This window comes from Dromiciops gliroides, chromosome 3, assembly GCF_019393635.1.
Source record: "Dromiciops gliroides isolate mDroGli1 chromosome 3, mDroGli1.pri, whole genome shotgun sequence".
NCBI lineage: Eukaryota > Metazoa > Chordata > Mammalia > Microbiotheria > Microbiotheriidae > Dromiciops > Dromiciops gliroides.
In genome coordinates, this window is record NC_057863.1 from 71,382,067 (window position 1) to 71,406,967 (window position 24,901).

The 24,901-nt window shown below is 44.1% G+C and overlaps 1 protein-coding gene across 1 annotated transcript in view; it reads left to right on the forward strand.

Moving 5' to 3' along the window:
• Window positions 1-16,054: 16,054 nt before the first annotated feature.
• Window positions 16,055-24,901, forward strand: part of IGFBP5 (insulin like growth factor binding protein 5) — a 29,614-nt gene continuing 20,767 nt past the window's right edge. The window contains exon 1 of the mRNA XM_043996601.1: window positions 16,055-17,208. Coding sequence (XP_043852536.1) covers window positions 16,875-17,208 — 334 coding nt within the window. The 5' untranslated portion in view covers window positions 16,055-16,874. The remainder of the gene's footprint in view (window positions 17,209-24,901) is intronic.

Genomic DNA, 24,901 nt, shown 5'->3' on the forward strand with positions numbered 1-24,901 from the left:
TGTGCTCCTCTAGACTTTAGGAACCTTATCCTTATTTGATTATTCTTTCTCACCCCTGCCAACTCTTTCTCCTTGGAAGTTCTTCCTCTTCCTATTAATTAAGATTCAGCCCTACGACCCCCTACTCAACTTCTTTCATTCACTTGGAGACTTCACTTGTTCAGTTGTTAAGAATACATGAGTGGGGGCAGCTAGGTGGTGCAGTGGATAGAGCACCGGCCCTGGAGTCAGGAGGACCTGAGTTCAAATCCGGCCTCGCTTAACACTTCCTAGCTGTGTGACCCTGGGCAAGTCGCTTGACCCCAATTGCCTCACTAAAAAAAAAAAAAAAAAAAAGGATACATGAGTGACTCCTAAACCTGTGTTTATTTCTGTCCATCTCTCTGTGTCTGTGTCTATCTCTGTTCCTATCTCTCTCTCTCTCTCTCTCTCTCTCTCTCTCTCTCTCTCTCTCTCTCTCTCTCTCTCTCTCTCTCTCTCTCTCTTATTCAATGTTCTCTCTGTGTTTTCTATCTATATCCTGCCACTAGACCCAGAAGGCTCAGGAAGAGAGAATGACTTTGCACAGCCCTGCCTCACTTAAATCCAATTCATTTGCAAGTCATGATATCACCTTTCTGATGTCATTGGTCCTCTTTGAGAACAAAAGATAAACAATAATAACAACATCTCTGTCTATGCATGTCTCTGTCTCTGTCTCCTCTCTTTGCTTGCACCTCAAGAGAACTATATCCCACAAACCAACCATATACAAAGCCTTATTCCCCCTACTCCTTCCTTGGTTACTTGGCTACTTCTTTCACTCGCCACCTGTATCCTCTGACCCCTAGACTCAAAAACCTTGAAATCATTTTGAAAATTCTTTTTAAAAATGCCCCCAACACCCAGTCACTACCTACATCTACTCTCAGACCCTTGGTTAGTCTAATTCTTCCCCAAGAACATGAGAAGAAAATACAATGGTTTGTGCAAATACATTCAGCATCTTGGGAGAAAAGATGCTCTAGAAGTTCAATATTTTTATTATTGACAATTATTTTCGCCATTGATTTGTTCACACAGTGGTTTGGGCTTCACACACACACACACACACCCCTTTCTTTTATAAGACCTGTGATGTCATCAGAGTAGGGAGCTCAAGGTGAGGAGTTTCTTCTACCAGTGCACACTGGCATCTGCTCTGCAACCTTTAGAATACTGCCTGGGGGCTGTAGGAAGAGTTTACTCAGAATTTCCCAGCCTCTGTGTATCAGAAGCAGAACTAGAACTCAAGTCTTCATGGCACCCAAGCTGCTTCTCATTTGCTCCTCTGATCTACTTATACTTTAATTTGTGGTCTATACAAATTAAAGTATAAGTACATCAGAGTGCACCACAGTCTATGGCACATTGTTTAATAAATATGGAAGACTGAAACAATGATTACTTTAGATCAGGAATGCTAAATATTTGGGGGGGTCATGAACCCATTTGGCACTCTATCCCCTTCTTAGGACAATGTCTGATTGCATAAAATAAAACAGAAAGGAAATCAAAATAATAAAATACAAAGGAAACCAAACCAATCATATTGAAATAGTTATCCAAATATTAAATTAAAAAAAGTACACTGACCCCAGGCTAAGAATCCCTGCTCTAGAAAATCTCTAAGGTAGGGTTCCTTCCATCTCCTAAATCCTATAGATCTATTCACTGATCAGATTGAAATACAGTATTAAGCCTGAGGCTTTCATAGTCCTGGAGTCATTGTGACAGTGGCTGAGCTTTTTAATATAACCTTAATTCCCCACTCTGGGTCCCTAGAAGAAAAAGTATTGTCTTCATACCCTTCAGACTGAAACGCTGTCGGAGAACCCAAGATTCCCACAGAGAATTAAGAGGCAATGACACAGAACCAGTCCTCTCCTGGGCAGGGACCACCTTCCCCACCTGGTAAGATTCCCGACTAGCTTTGGAGAGCAATGATAATGGGGAATTTAATTAATTGTAAACTAGAGAGATTACAAAGGGTTAGGTTTTGTTTCTCTTGCCCCTCTCCCCCCACTCTCTTTTGGCAACCCAGAAAAGGTAACCAGGGAGAAATTCTGGCCCAAGATTTTTTTTTTAAGTAGACAGATGAAAAGGAACTAAAAGGCCTGAAGTTGAGTAGAAAGGGGGATAAACCAAGGCTTCGGAGACACAGAAGAGAGGGACACAAAATCCAAAGACTGGCTATAAAATCACTGATATTAAGGTGATGGGGGGGGGAGAAATCTTACCAGAATGGATAGTAACTGCAGTTGATGATGACAACTGGACTATGTAATCAGGGAAACTGCTCATGCATATGTACTTTCATACATACATAAAACATACACATTCATACATACATGCTCACACACATACAGCGGTATATTTGTACCTTCTCTGTGCTATGTTACACCTGCATCTTTGTTACTGCCCTTCTTCCTTTGATAAGCTGTGAAATATGGTATTTGTTTGACTAACTCTTTGCAAATATATCTGTATGTAAGACAGTGTGTGTGTGTGTGTGTGTGTGTGTGTATAAAATGTTTCTTCTTCAGAAAGAAGCTTGTGGAATACCTTTTCTACAAAATCATCCCTAATAAAAAAAAAAAAAGCAGCAGTTTTCTGCCCCCGATTTCATTCTCCACAGGCTAGAAGGATTGCAACACTGTACATGGTAATATAATAATTTTATTCATTTGTTTCAGGCTTGTTCAACAGGCTTCATATTCTTTATCTCCATCTGTCAGAGCTAAATGCCTTAGATCATAACCTCCTTTGGGCCTTGGAACCAGTGATGTGGTTGTAAATATTTAACAATTGTCTCTCCTGGGGGAAAATGTACTCATGATACACTTTTAAATGTAGTCTGCCCTGACATTTTCTCTATAATTTTTCTCAACTCTCAACAATCAATAAACTAATGAATCAAGCCATGTTTTGTACTATTTGCTGATTTCTAAGGTGTAAATGCTCACACTGAGCATTTCGTAATCAGCTCTCAAGTGCCATTTTAAATTGGCTCTGGCACATTCCTGCATGGGAAGGAGAGAGAAGGAAAGATTGGAGATGGTTAAGACCTTGTGAACTTCCAAAGGTCAGCAGAGTGAGCCACTACAGCCTGGGAACTGGAGCCCATGTCAGGATTTTTTTTAATTTACTTATTTTAATTTATAGAATCAAACAAAGATTTCCATAATATAGTGTAATAAAAGAAAAGATTGCACACAAAACTGCAAATGTATTGTGGACAACTTGCTATGCCTTTTAAATATATAATAAACTTATCATGTAAATTTTTTTTCATTTTTTCTTCCCTCCTCCCCAACCCTATAGATGGTTACCATCTATATGTGTGTATATGTGTACGTATGTATACATGTATTATGTATATAAAATCATTCTATAAATACTTCTATTTGTTTGTCAATTCTTTTCTAGCATGCAGATAACATCTTTCTTCATAGGTCCTTTGTAATGAATTTGGTTATTTATGATTGTCAAAAATGACTTATTCACTTAAAGTTGTTCGTAAAACAATATTGCTATTTATGAGAAAATAATTATTAATAATGAATTTCTAGGAGAAACCCAGAAGCTGCTCTCCCCCTACCCAGCCTGGGAAGAACTGGCAGTTTAAGAAAAGGAATGTAGATTGACCTTTCTGACTACTTAGGGGAAGGAAACACACCTTGTTCCCCACCCCCATCCCCCCTCCAAGTCATGTCAATCAATGGACTCGAATGATGCTAACCAATTAGCTTAGATCAATGTGTGGTGACCCGCCTCTACCTGGGAGAAGATAAAAATCCCTGGAGACAGGAGGATTCCTCTCCTGCCTCTTATGCGCTTCTCTTACCCGGGGCTGGCTCTCCCCAGCCCCTTTTCCTGGGACTCCATGCTGGGTGTACAGGAGGTCAAATTAATAATAAATGCTTGCTGCCAAAACTGGTGCAATGACCTCTAATTTATAATTAGCAATATATTGGAAACCCCAGCCAAGTTCCCCAATAATTTAGAACGGAGACAGGCTGGCCCCCAAATATTTCAAACGACACATATTACTGCCTACAACATTCTATTGGTTCTGCTCATTTCATTCTACATTATTTCATACAAGTCTATCTGTGTTTTCCCAAGGTCATCATTTCTTAGGGCACAGTAGTATTCCATCACAATCATATACCACAACTTGTTCAGCCACTTACCAATTGACAGACATCCCCAAAATTTCCAGTTCTTTGCCCATGTCAGGATTTGATGAGAAACAACTGATGAGGACCAAAGACCTGAGTGACCCACCAACTTATTCAACCTAGCCCAGCAGTAGCAGAGATGCAGACTCATCCATTTATTAGCCATGCCATATGGGCAAGTGAATTTAGTAAGGCAAATGCTATATAGAAACTGCATTAAGGGGGCAGCTAGGTGGCACAGTAGACAAAGCACCAGCCCTGGATTCAGGAGGTCCTGAGTTCAAATCCGGCCTCAGACACTTGACACTAGCTGTGTGACCTTGGGCAAGTCACTTAACCTTCATTGCCCCCACAAAAAGAAGAAAGAAAAAGAAAGGAAGGAAGGAAGGAAGGAAGGAAGGAAGGAAGAAAGAAAGAAAGAAAGAAAGAAAGAAAGAAAGAAAGAAAGAAAGAAAGAAAGAAAGAAAGAAAGAAAGAAAGAAAGAAAGAAAGAAAGAAAGAAAGAAAGAAAGAAGGAAAGAAAGAAGGAAAGAAGGAAAGAAGGAAAGAAGGAAAGAAGGAAAGAAAGAAAGAAAGAAATTGCATTGAGTCCACTCTCTTCAGAGACTGAGGTGGTATGAGGGAACAAGTAGTCTCCAGGTTGGGGGTAAGGGGAACGATGTTTGTATTTCTGTCCCAGTTGGAGAAAAATGTTTATATTTCTGTTATAGTATTTTCAAAGTTAATATCCCTTTATAAAAGTTAATTGATGTAAGTTGGTTAAATATAACTGAGTTTAATATAACTGCTAGCCACTGGCTAGCAGTTGGAGGAACACTGGAATTTGGGCTTGAGGTGATAATATTAAAGACACTCTCAACCCCTCACCAGAACCTCAAAGGGGAAATGGAGTTGGCCTTCCTCTGGAAGAGTGAAGTCACTTTCATTAGTGCAACCACGTATCATGGGAAGCAGGAAAGACCTTCAGAGGTTATCTAAGGCCATACTATAGTTTTAGAGATGAAGAAATTGTGGTGAAGACAAGCTAAGTGATTTTTCCAAGGTATACAGGAAGTGACAGAGTCAAGGTTTGGGCTAAAGCCCTCTGAGTCCAAATAACTCATTCATTCACTCACTACACCACAGTGCCCAGAAACATGTAAAATGGGGATGTGACTACAGGTTATAGTCACAAGAAATAGGAGTTTCCAAGTTCTGAGGAATTTGCTGCGTGTCTTCTGTCACTGTTGCAAATAGCATGTCAGTTCAGTCTTTTATTTATTTATTTATTTTGCAAATCAAGCCAGTCTTGGTGCTTAGAAAATGCTTGGAAATCATTTTGGTTGGTTCCTGCTGTCTATGCTCATAGGAATTTTAGGTGGGCTTCTTTACTCTAATTCTTCCGTCCATGTGATTTTTCCATTTTTCTGGAAGAGGGAAGTTGCAAGGCCAAGTAAGATTAAAGTTTTTTAAAAGGGGGCAGGGCAAAGTGGATGGAGCACTGACCCTGGAGTCAGGAGGACCTGAGCTCAAATCCAGCTAGCTGTGTGACCCTGGACAAGTCACTTAACCCTGTTTGCCTTAAAAAAAACCCAAACGAACAAAAAACCTTTTCCCCATTTTCTAGATTAGAAAGTTTAAAAAGGCTCAACCTTTGAGATGAAGAAACAGAAATAACTAAATCTCAAGGGTCTTGTCTCCAAGCTCTTTTCTCTAAATATACCCTCATACCCAGGCGATGTGGGGCAGTATAAAGAGTCTGCTTTTAGAATGAGAGAACCTGGGTCCAAATCCTGTCTCTGCGACTTAATCCTTGTGTAGCTGTGGCCAAATCCCTCAACTTCTCTGCACATCAGTTCCCTCATTTGTAAAATGAGGGAATTGAACAAAATGGCCCCAGAAGGCCTTTCCAGCTCTACGTCTGTAGTCCATTGGAACACGGTTAATGTGGAAGTGTTTTGTGTGACTTCATGTGTATGATGGGTTTCACATTTCTTGCCTTCTCAATGGCTGTGGCACAAGGGAGAGAATTTTGAACCGAAAATCAAAATGGAAGGAAGGAAGGAGAGAATTAGAAGGAAGGAAGTAACAGGAAGGAGGAAGGAAGGATGGATAGAAGGTAGGAAGGATGGAAGGAGGAGGGAAGGAGAGAACTAGAAGGAAGTAACAGGAAGGAGGAAGGAAGGATGGATAGAAGGTAGGAAGGATGGAAGGAGGAGGGAAGGAGAGAACTAGAAGGAAGGAAGTAACAGGAAGGAGGATGGAAGGAAGAAGGAAGGAAAGAAGGAAGGAGAAAGGAAAGAAGGATGGAAGGAGGAAGGAAGGAAGGAAGGAAGGAAGGAAGGAAGATCTATAGTCCTATGATCCTTTTCTTCTCATCGTCACATATAACCAACAAGCTGCCCTTGATTCAGTCTAAGAACCCCTACTTTGATTCCAACGATCAGGGAACAACTGATCACACAAACAGCTTCTAAATCAGGAGAGGAAAAATGACCTGTGATAGATATTACTGGAGGCCTCTCTCCCTAACCAATAATAATAATAACAACAACAACAACAATATAATACTTCCTGACACTCTGTGGTTTAGAAAGTGCTTTACATACATAATTTTATTTGATCTTCATGGACACACACACGCACACACACACACCACAGAAGCACCTAAGGAAAGGTAGATTATACTCAAGAGTGTAGAATTTGGAGCCAAGGGATCTGGCTTAAATCCTCTTCTGCTAACCTGCATAGCCTTGGGTAAATTAGTTTACTTCTCTAGGATACACAGGCCAATGAAAAAGATTCCTCAGCTGTAAAATGAGGGTGTTGGACCAAATAATCTTTAAGGTCTCTTTCAGCTCTAACTACTACTAACAACCAACCTTGCAAGAGAGGTGGTACAGGTATTACAAAGTACACATATATGCGTGTGCATGAATGTACACATACATTTACATACACAAGTAGGGTGTGCTGCCAATGTTGTGCTAGAGCCAGCTTACACTGGCTCCCAAGGACATTATTAAATTTTCAGTATGAACACTTACACCCCAGAAATCACTGAACACCATAGCGATAAATGTATTGTTTTGTTGATTACCAGACTTTAGAAAGTGATAGGGAAATTGTTAATGCAGGTTAAACCTAAAAGTACATGGTGTGGTGGTACTTTTTTTTTCTTCTAGAAATTCTGTCATTAAACATATACCAACATATCACTGTATAACTATCTTCTTGCCTCCCTGAATTTTTCCCATCTCCTGTTCCCCCCCACCACTTTCTTTTTTCTCTCTCTCTCTTCCTTATACCCACCTATGTTTTAGGCTAGCAATTTATCCTATTAATTCACTTTTATACAGGGCTTGGTAGCTTACACAGTGGTTTCATAAACAGCCTTGTGAGATAGGTAATGTAAGTAGGACTATCTCCATTTTACAGATAGGAAAACTGAGACTCATAACTTGTCCTTGGGCACACAACTAGAAAGTTGTACTTGAGCCTGGGGGACCTTGCTGAATCTATGTCACTAGGTGTGACTTTGGGAGGCACAGTCATTGCAGCGTCCCTCTGGTGTCGCTTGAAGCTAAAGAAGGCACCCATCTCTAACACTAGTCTGACTTAGCTTGGCAATGCCTTCCTCCACTTGACCCCCCTCTCTCTTTGGTTTCTCAGATGTCTGAGAACTGAGTATCTATGAGGGGCTAGCTAAAAGGAGCGACGAGAAAGAAACAAGCATCCTAGCTACCAGTTGGGCACTCAGGTCAGGTGAAGCAACATGAAGGATGCTTGGGACAAGCAGCAGGAAACGTTCCCTTAATTTAACTTTATATGGATATATACAATAATAAACAGTGTTTATAAAATGTTACCAAATTTGCAAAGCTCTTCTTTAAAAATATTTCATTTGATCCTTACAACAATCCTAGGAGGCAGGTACAATTACAATCCCCGCTTTACAATTGAGGAAAGCAAGGCATACAAGCAGTTAAGTGACTTGCCCAGGGTCACACAGCTAGTAAACATCTGAGGTTAAATTTTTTTTTTCTTTGTTTTCTTTTTTTTTTTTAGTGAGGCAATTGGGGTTAAGTGACTTGCCCAAGGTCACACAGCTAGTAAGTGTTAAGTGTCTGAGGCCAGATTTGAACTCAGGTACTCCTGACTCCAGGGCCGGTGCTCTATCCACTGCGCCATCTAGCTGCCCCCTGAGGTTAAATTTTAACTCCTGGATTTTATTGTATCGTCCTGGCTCCAGGTCCAGAGCTCTATCCACTGTGCACCAGCCACCACACATCTAGAGCCTCAGAGGAGAAGAGGTCTGTCTATGCAGAAACTCCTTCTCCCAAAGCAAACCTGCAGCTCCAGGAAAGTTGCCTGGGGCACTTCAAGGTTGAGTAACTTGCTAATGGTTATACAACTTCTACTTTCTGAGACCCCCCTCAAACCCAGGGCTTCCTGACCTCGATTTAGGATGCCACTACATACATGATGCTGCCAGGTAATGATGCGATTCATTTTAAGTTTCTTATGCTCCTGCTGTGTGAATGGGCAGCCCCCTGCCTGGTACCAAGGAGAAAGTGTTTGCCTTCAGTGAGTTTCTGTTCCAGCAGGGAAAAACAATGTATATACAAGTAAATTGTTAGGAAGTATATGAAAGTACAAAGGAATTTCAAGAGAGAGAGAAAAGACTAAAAGGAAGGAGGGGCGAAAGGCAGGAAAGGCTTTATAAAGCTAGCACCTGAGCTGTGTTTTTAAAGTAACTGTTGTTTGTCCTTCATTTTTCAAAGAGGATTGTGACACTGGGGTGATGTCATGATTTGCAGTGATTGGATTTTGTTTTGTTTTGCAGGGCAGTGAGGGTTAAGTGACTTGCCCAGGGTCACACAGCTAGTGTCAAGTGTCTGGGGCTGAATTTGAACTCAGTGCTTTATCTGCACCACCTAGTTACCCCAGCGAATTGGATTTCAAGTGAGGGAGGATTGTGTGCAAGGTCACAAACCTCACTCTCTCTTCCAGAGCTATCCTGGTCTAATGACAAGATATCTCTATCTCTATCTCTATCTCTATCTCTATCTCTATCTCTATCTCTATCTCTACATACATACACATACATATATCAGGGCTTACTTGAGATGGCCCCAGATGTTTAAGGCAATTGGGATTAAGTGATTTAGGCAAGTCACACAGCTAGTAAGTGTCTGAGGTGAGATTTGAACTCAGGTCCTCTTGACTCCAGGGCTAATGCTCTATCCAATGTACCACATAGCTGCTCCTTTAAGGTAGCTAGTGAACAAGGCAGAGGGGAGGAGGGAATACATAAAAGGTACTCATACAAGTGTATAGAAGCTAACAAAGTAACTTGTTTACAGAAAACACAAGCAGACCAGTGGGATTTCATCTTAGAACACATGGTGGGGAAGAATATGAAGGTTGAGGGTTTTATATTTAATCTAGAGGCCATAGGGAATCATTGAAGATTTCTGAGTGGTAGGTGACATGATTACCTAGCTGTTTGGAAGGTGGACTGGAAAGGGAAGCAGCTGAATACAGGGAGACCATTCAGGAGGCTATTACAATAGGTCAGATGAGAGATGATTAGGGTTTGATCTAGGGTACTGGGTGTGTGTAAGTGGAAAGAAGGGGATTCATACGTGAGGTATTAGGCTCTTTAAGCCTTGGCAACTGCTTCAGCATTGGGGGTTGGGGCAAGAGAAAAAGTCAACTCGTACTAAGATTGTGAACTTCTAGCTGGAATGATGATGGATGCCAAAGTGTGGTAGGATGAGTTTGAAGGAAAATATTTCCATTTTGAAATACTGCATTAGAGATGCCTATCGGACATCCAGGTAAAAATGTTCAGCAGACAGATAGTAATATGGGACTAGAGTTCAGGAAAACCTTAGATAGATCGATATGAAGGTCATTTGCATAGAGATGATAATTGTACTTATGACAACTTAGGAAATCATGAAAGAAAAGGGTGTGAAAAGATGCTTCCATTCTTGAGGGAACTGAGACAAATAAACTGAATTAGAAGAGCTAATTAATCAGCAATCATGGCATCTGTTCTGCTGAAGGAGAGCATGTATTAAATTTCCACAGCTAGGAGCAAAGCTCCATTGACCTTACCCTAGTTACAGTTCTGTCAAGAAATGACAGCTTTTAGAGAAAACAGAGTCACATGTTAACTTGCAAACAGTCTAAGAATAGAACACACAGCCTGAATAAGCCTAAACAAAGCACTGACAAACATCCAAACCAGCATGAGAATTCCATAGGTTATCTTCCTTTTATTTACTTATTTTTTTTTATGAACCTGGGTCTAACCCTGGGGAAAATCCAAGTAAAGATCTCACCACCTTTAAGGTCAGCAAGGTCACTGCTTTCTAAAGGGTTACCCTGCCCACCATCCCATAAAACAGGTCTCCAAGAGATATTTCTTCCACTATTGCCCCTTTCCCTGCGCTACTCCCCAACCTTTCCTTGTCCTGCCTGCCCTACCCTGTTCTGACCCAGGAGGACCTAGGAGGACTGGAATCATGATATCTCACTTCTTGGTCCAAGCAGATCATGCTTTTTCTAAGCACAGAAAAGCTTTTAAGTCAACCCCAATTTCCAGACCATCCCAGGGTCATGATTATAAAGCAGACACGATCCTCTTAGCCCTGCAATGCACCTTATTTGTGGAGCCTCTGAACTAGAAACCTTCCTTTATCTTTTGTTTGTTTGTTTTTTTGTTTGTTTGTTTGTTTTTGTGGGGCAGTGAGGGTTAAGTGACTTGCCCAGGGTCACATAGCTAGTGTCAAGTGTCTGAGGTCAGATTTGAACTCAGGTCCTCCTGAATCCAGGGCCAGTGTTTTATCCACTGTGCCACCTAGTTGCCCCTTTCCTTTATCTTTTAACTCTTTCCTTTTTATCTGAAACCATTCCAGAATCTTATTTTGGGTCAATCTAACTAGAAGTCAGCCACTCAAGAATAATAACAAACAAAATATATTGCTTACTGTCAGCTACATCTCTCCTTTTGGACGTGTGAACTTAGCAATATGAGCTAAGGTTATTTTAGACACTGTCATTAAATCCACACAGAAATATATTGCTTTGATGAGTCTCTTTGTAAAACTAACGCTAAAATATTGTCACAAGCAAAAACCCATTCTATCTGTGTTTGGGCTCACATTATACCTGTTCTTGGTTCTAACTTTGCCTTGGCCTTTGGCCAAAAACAATTAAATTCTGACCTGACCTAGCCTCTTTTTGGTCTTTGCAGCCCCCTAGTTCACCATCTGCACATATATACAAGTTATTCATGAGCAAAGGTGCGAAATAGCCAAATCCTATCCATGAATGGGATTAAATCAGTTGGGCTTGCTGGCATTCATTATAACTCATTTCAAATGGGCTAGTCTCTACAAGGCCAAGGACTTGAAAAATGGAGCAGAGAATGTTTGAGTCTAGTCCTGTCCCCTAGCTTTCCAATGAGGAAACTGAAGCCAAGAGAGGTGAGATGATTTTTTTTTCAAGGTCACATAGCCAGTTAAAGGAAAACAAGGATTAGAACCTATGAAGTCCAGGAAGATGAGAAGGGAAGGGAATAAACATTTATTAGGCATCTACCATGTGCTAAGCACTTTACAAACATTCTCATTTGATGTTCCTTGGTCCTACTGCCAAGGTCAAAGGGCAGTACTGATCCCAGAGCATGAAACAGAATGCCCCAGGAGCACTTTGAGGCTGATCTGGGAGTGAGGGGCAGCGTGACATAGCTGACTCGAATGGGCTCCAGAGTCCACCTTGTAGTCTTGAAGACCTGGGTCTAAGTCCTGGCTGGTGCTGGCTGGGTAACTCTGGGAAAGACATTAAAGCTCATATGGCCCTAAACTGCTTTCTAAAGGAGAACAGTTGCTGAAACGCTCTGTGCTGGTGAAAGGAGTTTCCTCACCAGGAGTTCCTTACAGGTCTCTACCCACCACCCACACACACCCACACACACACACACACACACACACACAAAAGTTGATTTGGGCTGATATGAATTCCTACACTGATGGTACTGATGTGGGTTTGAAGGAAGGAAAGATTTCAATTCACTTCCCAGTGGCATAAGTCCATAACATTTCAGTTTTCCCCTACAAGTAGATGTAAGGGCCAAAGAGTTCGATTCCTTCTTCTGGTTCCCTGAAAGCCTGTGTCAAAAAATGTATTCATTCTGCCACCTAGCCTTCAGTGACTTCACTACAGCCAGGCTGTGTTGAAAGGCTAAAGAGAGAAAAGTTCAAGCTGTTCAGAATTTCTTTCTTGGTTTCTGGCAGAGCCTCAGTGACTTCCACCTTATATACATTATTTCTTTAAAAAAACAAAAACAAAAATCTATATTTATGTTGTGCACAAGCACAAAGCAAAAGAACCAAAGTGTCATGGAATAGGGGAAAGTGATCGATCTCTCTGCCTTCTGTTGTTTAGCAGGACAAGAGACTGAGAGTTACTTTGGTGTGGTTTGGAGTCAATCTTGTCTCAGAGAAAGGTGAGTGGGGTTTGTAAAGAGAAGCAAGATAAGGAGACTTCCATGATACCCCTGTAAATCACTAAAGGCTGAGCCTTTCCAACCCATCTTAATGGAAAGCTGCCATATTTTTTCCAAAACCCTCACTTGAAATCATTAAGAGTTAGGGAGGGGGGGAAGCTAGATGGCGCAGTGGATAGAGCACTGGCCCTGGAGTCAGGAGTACCTGAGTTCAAATCCAGCCTCAGACACTTAACACTTACTAGCTGTGTGACCCTGGGCAAGTCACTTAACCCCAATTGCCTCACTAAAAAAAAAAAAAAAAAGTTAGGGAGGGGTAACTGGGGACAGGGCCCACGTGGATGCCTAGCCCCTGTAATAACTGAGTTCCACATGCTAAGACAGAAGAGTTCTTCAAGGTAATCTCATAAAAAGGAATAGCCTTTGAAAGCCCATCCTTATCCTAGAAGTAACGATGAGACAGGGTTTATTTGTTCCACTCCCTCCTCTAGTCTGAGAAGTCTGTGGATACAGATCAGACCTCTTCCCTCATCTCACTCTCTCTTTGACCCCTGACTTCACTACAAGCTTCCCATCCTTTCCTCTAATTTCCTTCCTTCAGTTCAAGAAGACTGTGTGAGACAAAATGGAGATCAAATGCTACTGACATTTTAAAAGATTAAGCCACAAAGACCAATCTTTATAAAATCAAATTTGCTGAAATCTCCTTTTAATCAGCAGCTAAACTTAATAACCCCAAAAGGAGGGAAGCAGAACAAGAGAGCAGCATTTATTCTCTTTCCTCTCCAGGGAAAATCTTGACTACAGTATCTCAAAACTGTCTTGTGCCAGAGTGAAGGGAATCGAATGAAGAAGACCTCAGAGGTGGGTCAGACCCCTGAAATTACAATCTGGCAAAGATAAAGTGAACTCCTTTCAACCAAACTTACTAAAATAGATGCTTTTTTTTCCCCTGAGGCACGCTTTATCATGGTGCACTCTTAAGGGAATCTATACCTGTACTTTGCAGCAATGGTAGAATGAACAAAAGAACCTGAAATATTAGTGGGGGGAGAGGGGGAGGGAGCCAAAAGAAGAACATGTTGCTCCCCAGCATCATGGAATCTTAGGGTCAGAAATTGTCCAACCCATCCACTGGCCTTCGAACAAATCCACATCAGACCCAGAGGAGAGAAATGATCTGTTTTCAAATCCTCTGGGGAAGGTAAGTCCAGTTTTTATTGGGCAGCTTTTCCATTGCCTTTAAAACTCTTCCGGAAAGGCTGCTCTTCCTTGTAACAAACCTCAATTTCTCATTCCACCGTGATCCATTTCCCCATGCCTTCCCTCCCTAGAGGTGGAGAACAGTGGTTTGCTAGAGCTTATTTGTATACCAATGCTCAGACATCCAAACCCTACCCCTCCAACATCTACCCCCCAACACCAAATCTTCTCTTCTCCCGAGTGAATCATCCTCTGTTCTTTTCACCTTTCCTCAGAGGTGTTATTTTTCCCTCCGCTGGAAGTTTGCCAGACCAAAAGATACATCGTCTATGGCAGTCACCCCAGGATTATAGGATGGCTGAAACTAGGTAGCTCATATTTCTTTGGAAAAAAAGATACAGAAGTTCTCCATTCTGCCCAAATTCTGCCAGTGTCCCAGGACTCAGTTCAGATGGTGTGGAAGTGGTACACAACAAAGTTTTTCTACTTTTTTTCTTATCTGTAGCTGACCAAAAAAAAAAGTGACAAAATGCATAGTGGGGGGGGAGGGGGGAGTGCCCCAATCCCTGTAAACCTCAGCTACAGGGAAACAAAGAGAAAAAAGCTTGGAACCATTTAAAACTATAGATGTCGGTATTCTCCCCCACTCTGTCAAGAAGAGGGAAAAGTCCAATTTTAAAATTTAATGCCTTGTTCCTTAATATCCCCATCTAGCAAACTGACAGGTGAGAGGAGAGAACAGCCCTGGGAACGTTAGCAACATAAAATGGTCATCTATTCAATCGGGCCATCCAGCTAAGTATTTTTAAGCAAACTCTGCTGAAGTTTTTTCAATCATAGATAAGGGTGCAGTCTAGTGGCAAACTCTATGAAATACAGCCCCTGGTCTGAAGGAAATTTCATAAAGAAGACAGAAGGCAGAGGGGAATAGCTCCTAACCCACTCCCAAATTGCTTTTTAAATGCCACCTAGAAATTACTGGGCATTTGTTCCTTTCCTGGGCCTCTGAAGCTCATTTCCTAAATCAATTTCAGTTCAGCTCCAATTCATTACCTCTGCTCCAGCTTAAGGTTTCCTTAAATTTTATTAAGAAAAGTTGGGGGGGGAGTGGAATAGGCCAGCATGTGTCCCAATTGTGGTGAGTTTCAGCTGCTCTCTCTCTCTCTCTCTCTCTCACACACACACACACACACACACACACACACACACACACCACTCTATCTAGTTGAAGGTCCTTAGAAACAAAGGTGAAGGGAACCCAAAGTGGGTGGTAGTATAAGCCCAACAAGCCCATCCACCCAAAAGGACATCCGAGATTATGCTATACTTCATAAAGTCGATTTAGAAATAACTAGATTTTCTCAGCAGTAATCTTAATTTTTTGGTTTTCCTAAACACTTACTGTTACATGAACTCTTTCCTCACTGCTTGACAATATTAAATTTTGTGCTGCCCACTGCTTCAAAAAAATAAAAACAAAAACAAGCCTGGCCATTCATACACACTACCTTTACACAGAGACAGAGTGAGGGGAAATTGGGGTTCACACAAGCATCCATCTACTAATAACGTAGCCCAAGGGGAATGAATGGTCACTTAAAAGAACCAGGTGAACAGGGACTTGCAAAGTTTCCAGAAGCATTTTTTTTCCTTTTTCCTTTTTAAAAAACTCAGCCCACCGCCTCCCCTCCCCTCCCCCCAACCCCATCTTCCCAAACCTTACATGGTAACTTAAATAGACATCAGCAAACAGCCGATTTGCAAGGCTTAGAAAAGATTTTCTTCGACTCTGTATATATAGAGTTGGCTAAAACTGAACTGCTTCTCCCTCCAACTCCCTGAGCCTGGGGTGTGTGAGTCTTGGGGTGGGGGGGTGGGGTGCGACAGAGTTACATGGTTTATTGTGTCCATCCTTGCAAGAGAACTGCTTCTCCTTTCTGAGTGACCCGCTTTCCAGCGGCCCAAATCCTGCGCCCCTTCCTTACATTCCGGGGGGAGGGGTGGTGTTCAAGACTAGAGGGGGAGCCCGCTCGGTGTCTCGAAGTCCTCGCCCCACCCCCCAGCCCGTGTGAGTGTGCGCTGCAATATTGCGCGAGTTGCTGGCATCTTTTCAGACTGGGTGTCGTGTGCTCTCCGGTTGCAGCGAACGGCTGGCCGGCAGCCAGGGGAACGTCTATTTAAAAAAGACAGCCTGCTCGGCAATAATCAGTCTCTTTAGAAACTTCTCCAGGGGAAAAGTGTTGGGAGAGCTACAAAGTGGTGGTGCTTTTAGAATATTTTTCCCCTTCCTCCTCCTTCCACAGGACTCTTTTCGTGCTTTGCAGAGAACCTGACGATTTGGAAGAGGTGGTGGACGGGAGAAAAGAGGGGTTTTTATATATTAAAGAAAAATCTTGCTTATCTTTTTTTTCTTTTTCTTTCTTTCTTTTTCTTTTTCTTTTCTTTTCTTTTTTTTTTTTTTTGGTCTGTCTATCGGGCAGCCTCTACCTGCTCCGTGGCAACCCCGATCCACTTGATGCATTCATAGGGAGGACAGGGAGTTCACACTTGGGTGTGATCTTCAATTTTTTTAAACTTCTCCTCCCCAATCTTCAAGCAAATTTTCCGGTGGTTGCTACCTGTCTTGTGGGGACTTTTTTTCCCCACTTTTAAAAAGGCAGGTGAGCCGGGATTTGGGGGGGGGGCTATTTTGCCATTCCTCTTTCTCCGTTCACCTGGCGATTATTTTTCTTTGCCCCAAACTGTTGCAAGCCTTAATTCTTGCAAACGGCTCTCTCATCACTTCAATTTTTCTCCCAACACTTTTTTTTAAACCCCTTGTAGAGAGAGGAGAAAAGCTCTTGTCTTGCTTCCCAGACAATAGGTAGCTGGGCAGATATTAAGACTCTGCCCTCCACACACACACACCCTGCCCCCACAGTCTCCCCAGCCCGGCACCGTGCCCCAAGGTAAGGGGGAACTTTAGGAAGATGGTGCTGCCTACGGTGTTCCTGCTGTTGTCCGCCTGCATCGGGGCAGCTCAGGGCCTGGGCTCTTTCGTGCACTGCGAAGCGTGCGACGAGAAAGCCCTGTCCATGTGCCCCCCGAGCCCTCTGGGCTGCGAGCTGGTCAAGGAGCCCGGCTGCGGCTGCTGCATGACCTGCGCGCTGAACGAGGGGCAGTCGTGCGGGGTGTACACTGAGCGTTGCGCCCAAGGGCTCCGCTGCCTCCCGCGACAGGACGAGGAGAAGCCCCTGCACGCCCTCCTGCACGGACGTGGGGTCTGCCTCAACGAAAAGAGCTACCGAGAGCAAGCCAAGATTGGTGAGGGAGCCTTATTCTCCGGGTCATTCTTTGCGCGGCGGGAGGCTAGCGGGGACGTGCTTAAACCCACTATCTCCCCTTCCCTTGCAAGTGGCTTGGAGCCAGCCTGGACTTGGGCGTTGGGATTTTTTTTTTCCAGGACACTGGAACCACCTGCCCAATCCCGCCGCTCTAGGCTGCTTCGCAACCTCTCGGACCCCCCCCCCCTTTTCTCTTTGCTGTCTCCCTACCCCCTCCCAACTGCTGATCTCAGCTGGGATTCTCTACTCCAACCCCTGACGCCCCCAAACTCCAGACTGGGGTGGGGCTTTCCACTATCCCAGCACATTAATTTCCCATACCCCCACCCCCACTTCACAATGTGTTTCTAACCCCCCCCAAAAAAAAGATCCACTGAGAATCTCCCTTAATGGGGGGGTCTTTCTTTTCTTTGCTGCTGCACCCCTTCTCTTTCCCCTTCCCCTGTTCTCTGTTTATATGATTCTCGGGACCCCACCCTCATTACTAATGGCAAATTGCTTTAGTGAGGGCTGTTTTTATTTTTCTCATGCAAGATCAGCGCTTTTGAACTTGGGATAAATGATGGGCTTTAAAATGCAAAATTCCTTCTCTTCCCCACACCCTCATCGCCACCGCCACCGCCACCGCCACCACCACCACCACCACCTCCCTCTCGGCGCGCACCTTCCCGCCTGGGCTTGGCTCGCTGCCCAGGCTCCGTCTGCAAAGACGAAAAGCTGGGCTGCTTCTCCTGGTATTTTCCTACCCGCTCTTCTTCTGCTGCCCCAGACATTTGAATTGTACCGCGGGGTAAAGGTGAGGGTGGGAAGGTGGCGGGAGAAAGACTGGCGACTCCGAAATCCAACCTCCTCCAGTTGCTCTTCACCCCCACCCCACCCCACCCCACCCCCACCCCCAGTCTCCATCCATAATATTCCCAACCGACTGTTCGGCAGATCCGTACGCGTTGGGGAGTAAATGTACCGGGGGGGGGGGGGGCAAGAACATATATTCAAGAGAAGATTGGGGGGGTGGGGAGGGCACACGCCTGAAGTGTTGGAGTTTGTGTAGCTAAGACTCGCTCCCAACCTGTAACCTCCGCCCCTCCCCAAGCCCACCCCACCCCCCTTGTCGAGCATCCTGGAGTCCTTGGCCTGAGTGATTGATAGGGTTTGGGTCTCCCTGGGGAAAGTCTGGGGCTCTTGCCCGGTCCCATCCCCTTTCGACTTTACCTGATCCTTAAAAAGAGAGGGAGGGAGGGAGGAAAAGCAAGAGCAGAACCTGAGTTAGAGGTCCCAGATCAGAACCACGGGCATGTCCCGCCCAGACTGACTGTAATTGACTCCTTTCGGGAGGGTTTAGAAAAACTGCGCTTAAAATTCTGAACTTGGAGAAGTCTCCTGGCTCAGATCCCGGTGCGCCTCCCTCCCCACCCCGCAGCCCCAACCCCAGTCATTGTTGCCTCCCATCCCCACCCCACTGCATGCCCATACATTCTAACCCCGCACACACTCTTTTCCGTAGTGCAGTGCAAACGAGTTGTGGTGTCCTGCAGCCGTGTGGTCCCGGTCGCCAAACTCCTGAAGGCATTACGGCTTTTCCGGGTGACATCTTGTGGCTTGAGTGTCCAGGGGGTTGTTTGCCCCTATTCCCTGTTTCCATCCCGCCCGCCCTGCTCAGTGGGCTTGGTCCAGCAAGTAATTCCAGGGGTTTCAGTTTGAGGAAAATGGTGGAGCCGTGGAGAGGGCGGGGTGCAGGGAAGGTGGCCCAGAACCCGGTTATTTTTATTAGGAGTCTTAAAAAGAAAAAGGCGGCCCGACCGGCCTTGATCCTCAGAAATGTGGATTTGAACTAGCTTAGCGCCGGGGAAAAGGTATGAGTTGATTTCCTGTCTTGGAACCTACCACGCTGTGTAATAACCTGGTCACACTGCAACTATGCAAAGTATCCCAAAACAGCGTCATGCGCTGCTCGAGTGTGTGTGTGTGTGTGTGTGTGTGTGTGTGTGTGTGTGTGTGTGTGTGTCAGGGCTAGGGAGGCCGACCAGTTAAGGAGAGCAGTCTGAAGGACCCTGGCGTCCCAGTCCTCCAAGCGCTTAGGTTGTTTCTTAAGGGTGATGCTATCAGAAACTGCTGCTCCCCTCCCCCACCCCACGCCTTCGAGCAACTGGCTAGGGCCACTCGGTGAAAAAGGGGGCTGGTTTCCCTTGTCTGGCCTGGCTTGCTTCCCCGCCCCCTCGCTCCGCCTTCTTCTGGGCGCCCCTCCTGCGCCACCCCCACCGCCCCCGGAGCAGGTGTATGACATACGTGAGGTGGTTGGCTTTGCCTGAAGGTTTCTTTCTCCTGGGAATGGGGTCTGGCCACATCTTGGAATCACAGAATGTTCAAACATTCTGGAAGGGAACGTAGACATCATCTATCGCCTCGCCCTAGCCCTTTCCCCACCCCCCCAATTTAAAGGGGTCCTTGAAAGTTACAGAATTAGGGACAGAGAAGGGTGGTTTAGAATACCTTTAAGAGTTTATGGCACAAGGAAGGTAAACTGGCAGAGGAAAAAATTAGATTCCTCTTTTGCCATCCCCTAGCCTTCCGCCCTTTTGAGAGACGGGAGTGTGAGTGAGGGTGGAAGGAGAAATGTCCAAGGTGACTGGGTTTGTCCTGAGACTACCGTGGGGGGGGGGGGGGAGGGGAAGACCATGAAAAAAACCCCCAGCATTTCTGAGGTCAGAACGAGAGGGGTGGAAAGCAGCCATGGCTTCTTCGATGAAAAGTGTAAGAATGAAAAAGAAAGGACAGGAAAGAATATTTTCATAGGCCTGTTGCTGAGCTACTAGAGGGCGCTCAAGAGCTGGATTGCTATCACGCATTTGGCCATAAGTCCGAAGGCAGGGAAAGAGGCAAAGGCTCCGAGTTGAGTTAGCTGCACAGTTAAGATTTGAGACAAAGACTTACAATTGCACGACACTAACCTATACACAGATAGACTGATTGCAATCCATCAATCAATCAGCAACTGAGCATTTATTAAGCACCTACTGTGTGCTGTTCTAGACCCAGTGGGAAGTAATTAGGCATCTGATGGGGGGGGAGGTTAGTGGAAGGGAGATAGGCTTTTGAAGTATTCCACCTTACTTTTGTCGCAGGAGCAATGGGGGTTAAGTGACTTGCTCAGGATCACACTGCTAGTGTCAAGTGTCTGAGGCTGGATTTGAACTCAGGTCCTCCTGAATCCAGGGTCGGTGCTTTATCCACTGCACCACCTAGCTGCCCTCCACCTTACTTTTGGCCACAACCCATCATTTGCCTCTATGTATTAAAGCAAGGTTATATTTCTGAGATATATTTATGTGAGAGACATCTATGTATGGTGAGCCTGGAGGAGGGGGGAACCTGGATTTAAACTACAAAGAGGAGATATGTATACAGAGACCAATTTTATGATTGTACTGTATTATAATAGCTGAAGCAGCTCCCATATGCATTTCCATTACTGAAATTGGGGGGGATGTACTATATCTAAATAGGATGTCCAGCATTCCAAAAAGGGGAAACAGCCAAGTATTTGGGGGGTCAGTGGGGGTCAAGTGGAGAGGGGTTATGAAGATGAAGGGCAGGGCTGCTTTTTTCTATATTTTAGTAATTCAAGCTTCCAATCTATTCAGGAGTTGGAGAGAAGTAGCCTGTATCTATTATCATTTTACGGTTCACAAATTGTTTTATATAAATTTGATCCTCAGAACAACTGTGTTGTATAGGTGAGGAGAGCAACTCCAGTGAATGGACTTTATTCACTGTCACAGGTTAGCAAGTGTCAGATATGGGGCTCATCTGCTCAGAGGACACAGGGAAAAAAATCACCTAATCCAAAGATTTGGGGGTATGGAATTTCCTGCCTTTTGGCCAGCAGATGGGGAGGGTGGGGCAAGGTGTCAGTGATTCCCCTCACTCTCTGCCTTCTGTGGTCAACCTAGCCACAGTTTCCTGCCTCATCCAAGAGCTGTGTGGAAACTGACTTCCAGAATTGGTTTTATTAGCCAAATTCATGTCCACTGAGTTGAACAAGCTCATGGAAAAGTGAGGGAGCCAGATTCCTTCTCCCTTTCCTTTCCTTTCAAAAAAAGAAGAAAAAAAAAGCCTTTGAAAGGTTTCCTAGTGAGCCAACCATAGCTAGAACTGGGAAAGCAAAAGACAGATTAAACTCTAACTGCATTTTTCTTTCTTTTTTCCAATTTCCTCTTTTTTTCTTTTTTTTCCGCTGTGTCAGCTCAAACAAGAGAAATATGCAGTTCAACAAAGAGAGCTACCTTTCTCCCCTTTTTGCTTTTTTTCCTCTCCTAATATTTCTTTTCCCTTTCTCTATCTGCCCCCTCCCTTTTCTGTCTCCTTTCCTGGGTTTCTTCCTTGGCTTTGCCATATGGGCTCCAGCTTTCACAGACATAGGAAAACTGTAGATTGATAGACTGGAACTTGAGTTGGGGGGAAGGGAGGGAAAGGGTCAGGCATACCCATAGTAGTAACCTGGACAATTGTACTGACCTCGGGGTTAGGGATCATGGTGAAGGTCAGAACAAAGATCAGGAACAAAGAACCCTTTCCTATAGGGAAGAGGGAAAAGTAAATATGTATGCATGCATGTATGTGTGTAAGGATACGCATATATATGTGTGTATATATGTATGTATATATTGTTTAATTTTTGCACATGTGTATATTCATGTGGGAAAGAATATATTATATACATACATATACATATAGTATATGTGTACGTATGTGTGTAATCTTTGCTCAAAGCTTGAGCATCCCATTGACCACTGAAATGTTTGATATGAATGATGATGAGACCCATCCAACTTTGGGGAAGGAATTGCCAAACCCTAGACTCTCTATATAGGTCCCAGAAACTAGAAACAGGCCATGAATCTAAATTTGAATCTTTTTCATTTAAAATTAACTTTAAATGTGTGGATGAAATGGATCAGGTACCAGATGAGAGAGGGCAGGATAGGAGGAGGGAGAGGAAGAGGGCAGCTACAGTGAAAGAAAAGGAGGAATTTGAACAGTTTTGTTTTTGTCACAGAGAATCTTGCTTCTTTGAAGTCACTGGTTATGGTTTTGAGTTGATCTAAACAGTTCATCCAAGGCCATACTCAAACCCACAGAGCTAAGCAGATATTAGACACTCATAGATAAACATACTTGCATCTGTGCTAGCACTGTTGCCTTATCCACAGAATCCAGGAGACTTAGTTCATATTTACAAAGACAAATAATAGAGATATTTCCCATGAACCTCTACTTTCTCTTAATATCCAAAGGAAGTTTCTTCCCCCTACCCCAACCCCATTTTACTATAAATTCAAATTGACCATAATTTCCATTGTGTAGTCACCTCTCTCTCTTCTGAAATCATTGATGGAGACATGATACTGGATTATTGTCCCCCCACCCTCACCCCTGTCCCCCCAGGGCAGTGAGGATTAAGTGACTTTCACAGGGTCACACAGCTAGTAAGTGTCAAGTGTCTGAGACAGGATTTGAACTCAGGCCCTGCTGAATCCAGGACCGGTGCTTTATCCACTGCACCACCTAGCTGCCCCATGATACTGGATTATGAGGGAAGAATGGGATGAAAGAAAATCTGGGTAAGGCCCAGAGACATGATCCTCCAGGCCTGTCAGTGGGTGCTTTGAATGGCCCTGGCTTCTCAGTCTATAGGACTTGAATTATTTGAATTCTCTTCTTTGGGGGAAATCTTTAAGATGAATTTGCCGGGGGCAGCTAGGTGTCACAGTGGATAATGCACTGGCCCTGGATTCAGCAGGACCTGAGTTCAAATCCAGCCTCAGACACTTGACACTAGCTGTGTGACCCTGGGCAAGTCATTTAACCCTCATTGCCCTGCAAAAAAAAATAAAAATGAATTTGCCACTAGGAAGCCAACCCTAGAGCATCTTGTGTGCCCACCCATGCCCTAGCAGTGAGGTCTCTATTTCATTCTCTAATCCTCATCTTTCCTTTTCTTTCATTCTCTGGGCTAATAGGGCCACCTCCTGCTACCAGGAGAAAGAACTTCCTCCTCAGAAGCAGGGGGATGGATGCAATGAACTTTGGAGGACCTTGCCATCACTAGGATTAAGCAAAACAGTTTTCAGCTAAGGTTTCCTAATATTTGATTGGATAAGAGGAAGAGAGTAGGTAATTAAGAAAGGAGATGGGTGGAGAGATTAAGAACCTGGGCTAATTTTCTTTTATTGAATATTCATTTTAAAGATCAGAAGATTCTTTGGTTGAGAAACCAAATGCAGTTGTGCTGCATTGATACTGTCCCTAAGCAAGAAAGGGAAGGGAATTCCTGCCAAGTTGATCTTGTGCTCCTCTTGGGAGAGGAGATGCTGGGTCTGCCAAGGGCACCATGAGGTCAAAGTCAAGTTAGTGGCATCAGGATTACCCTGCTGTCTCTCAGAACCACAGCAAATACCCAGAGATGTTCAGCCTGTACTCTGAGCAGAGATGTAGGGCCCAGAGTGGCCACTGGGGGGCATCTTATATCAGTAGGATCTATGAGATCTGAGAGTCCGGAATCTTTCCTTGGGTGTGTTAAAAAAAAGAGGGAAGGAAGCCCAGTTATACAATGGCTTAGTACCACTAGATGAATCTTTGAAAAATATTCTTCCTCCCCTCCCCCGTCATCTGAAAAAAAAAAAAATGAACAGCCACTTGTAAACAATCCTTGATTCTGATTAGTTAGGGAACTTCCCGGAAATCTGGGGTAATGCCTGAGTGGGCTCCCACTCCTGCTAAATTCTGAAACTACAACAAAAGGCTGAATTCGCACTTCTAATTCGGGACCTGAGTAACCTCTGAAGTTTCCTTACAGTTTGCTATCTCACTCTGGAGAAAGGTAGTATGATCTTAGCGAGATTGATTGAGGGTGTTGAAGAGGGGTCTTCCCTGCCCCCTAAAATAACATAATACAGGAGCTATCCCCTCCCAACTGCTCCCCTCTCCTCCCCCTCCCCCTCCCCACAATTTTTAGGTGATAATTTTCTCCTCCTTCATTTTCTGCCTCCACCAATGGTTGAGATTCCTACTGGAGTGTTCTGGGGGAGATCTCAACTTTTAACACCCTCCCTCACCTAGGACTAGAACAACTGTAGGTCATCTTTGCCTACCTACTCACCCCACTCCCAACTCCCAGAAGAACAGTTTAAGGGAGCTAGAGCCAAGGAGCTAGGCCATAGCATTTGCATCCTCACCCTCTGCTTTGACTTCCAGAAAAGACTCCCCTTGTTACACCCAAAATGGGTACAATACAAGAAATGTGGAGGGGAGGAGAGGTGTCAGAGGGCAAGAAAAGAGACCCACTTGATCCCTGCTTCTCCCTTCCTTCCCACCCCAAGGACTGTTAAGGAGATATACTTACTTGCCTTCATGTACAGTACAGAATAGCCTGCCCTGCTTCATTCTGGGCAGCTCGAGTTCTGATGAGTCATGAGTGGAAGTGTCCCCAGGACCAGGTCAGAGAAATAAATAAATGTGTAACTGAAAACTAGACTGCTTCTTCCTCTTCCCTTTTCTCCTCCCCCTCCTTCTCTTACTCCTTTTTTTACTATCTCCCTACTACCCAACCCTCCTAGGTTTCTGTATATGTATATGTGTATAAATACATGTGTTTTTATATATACTTGTTACAC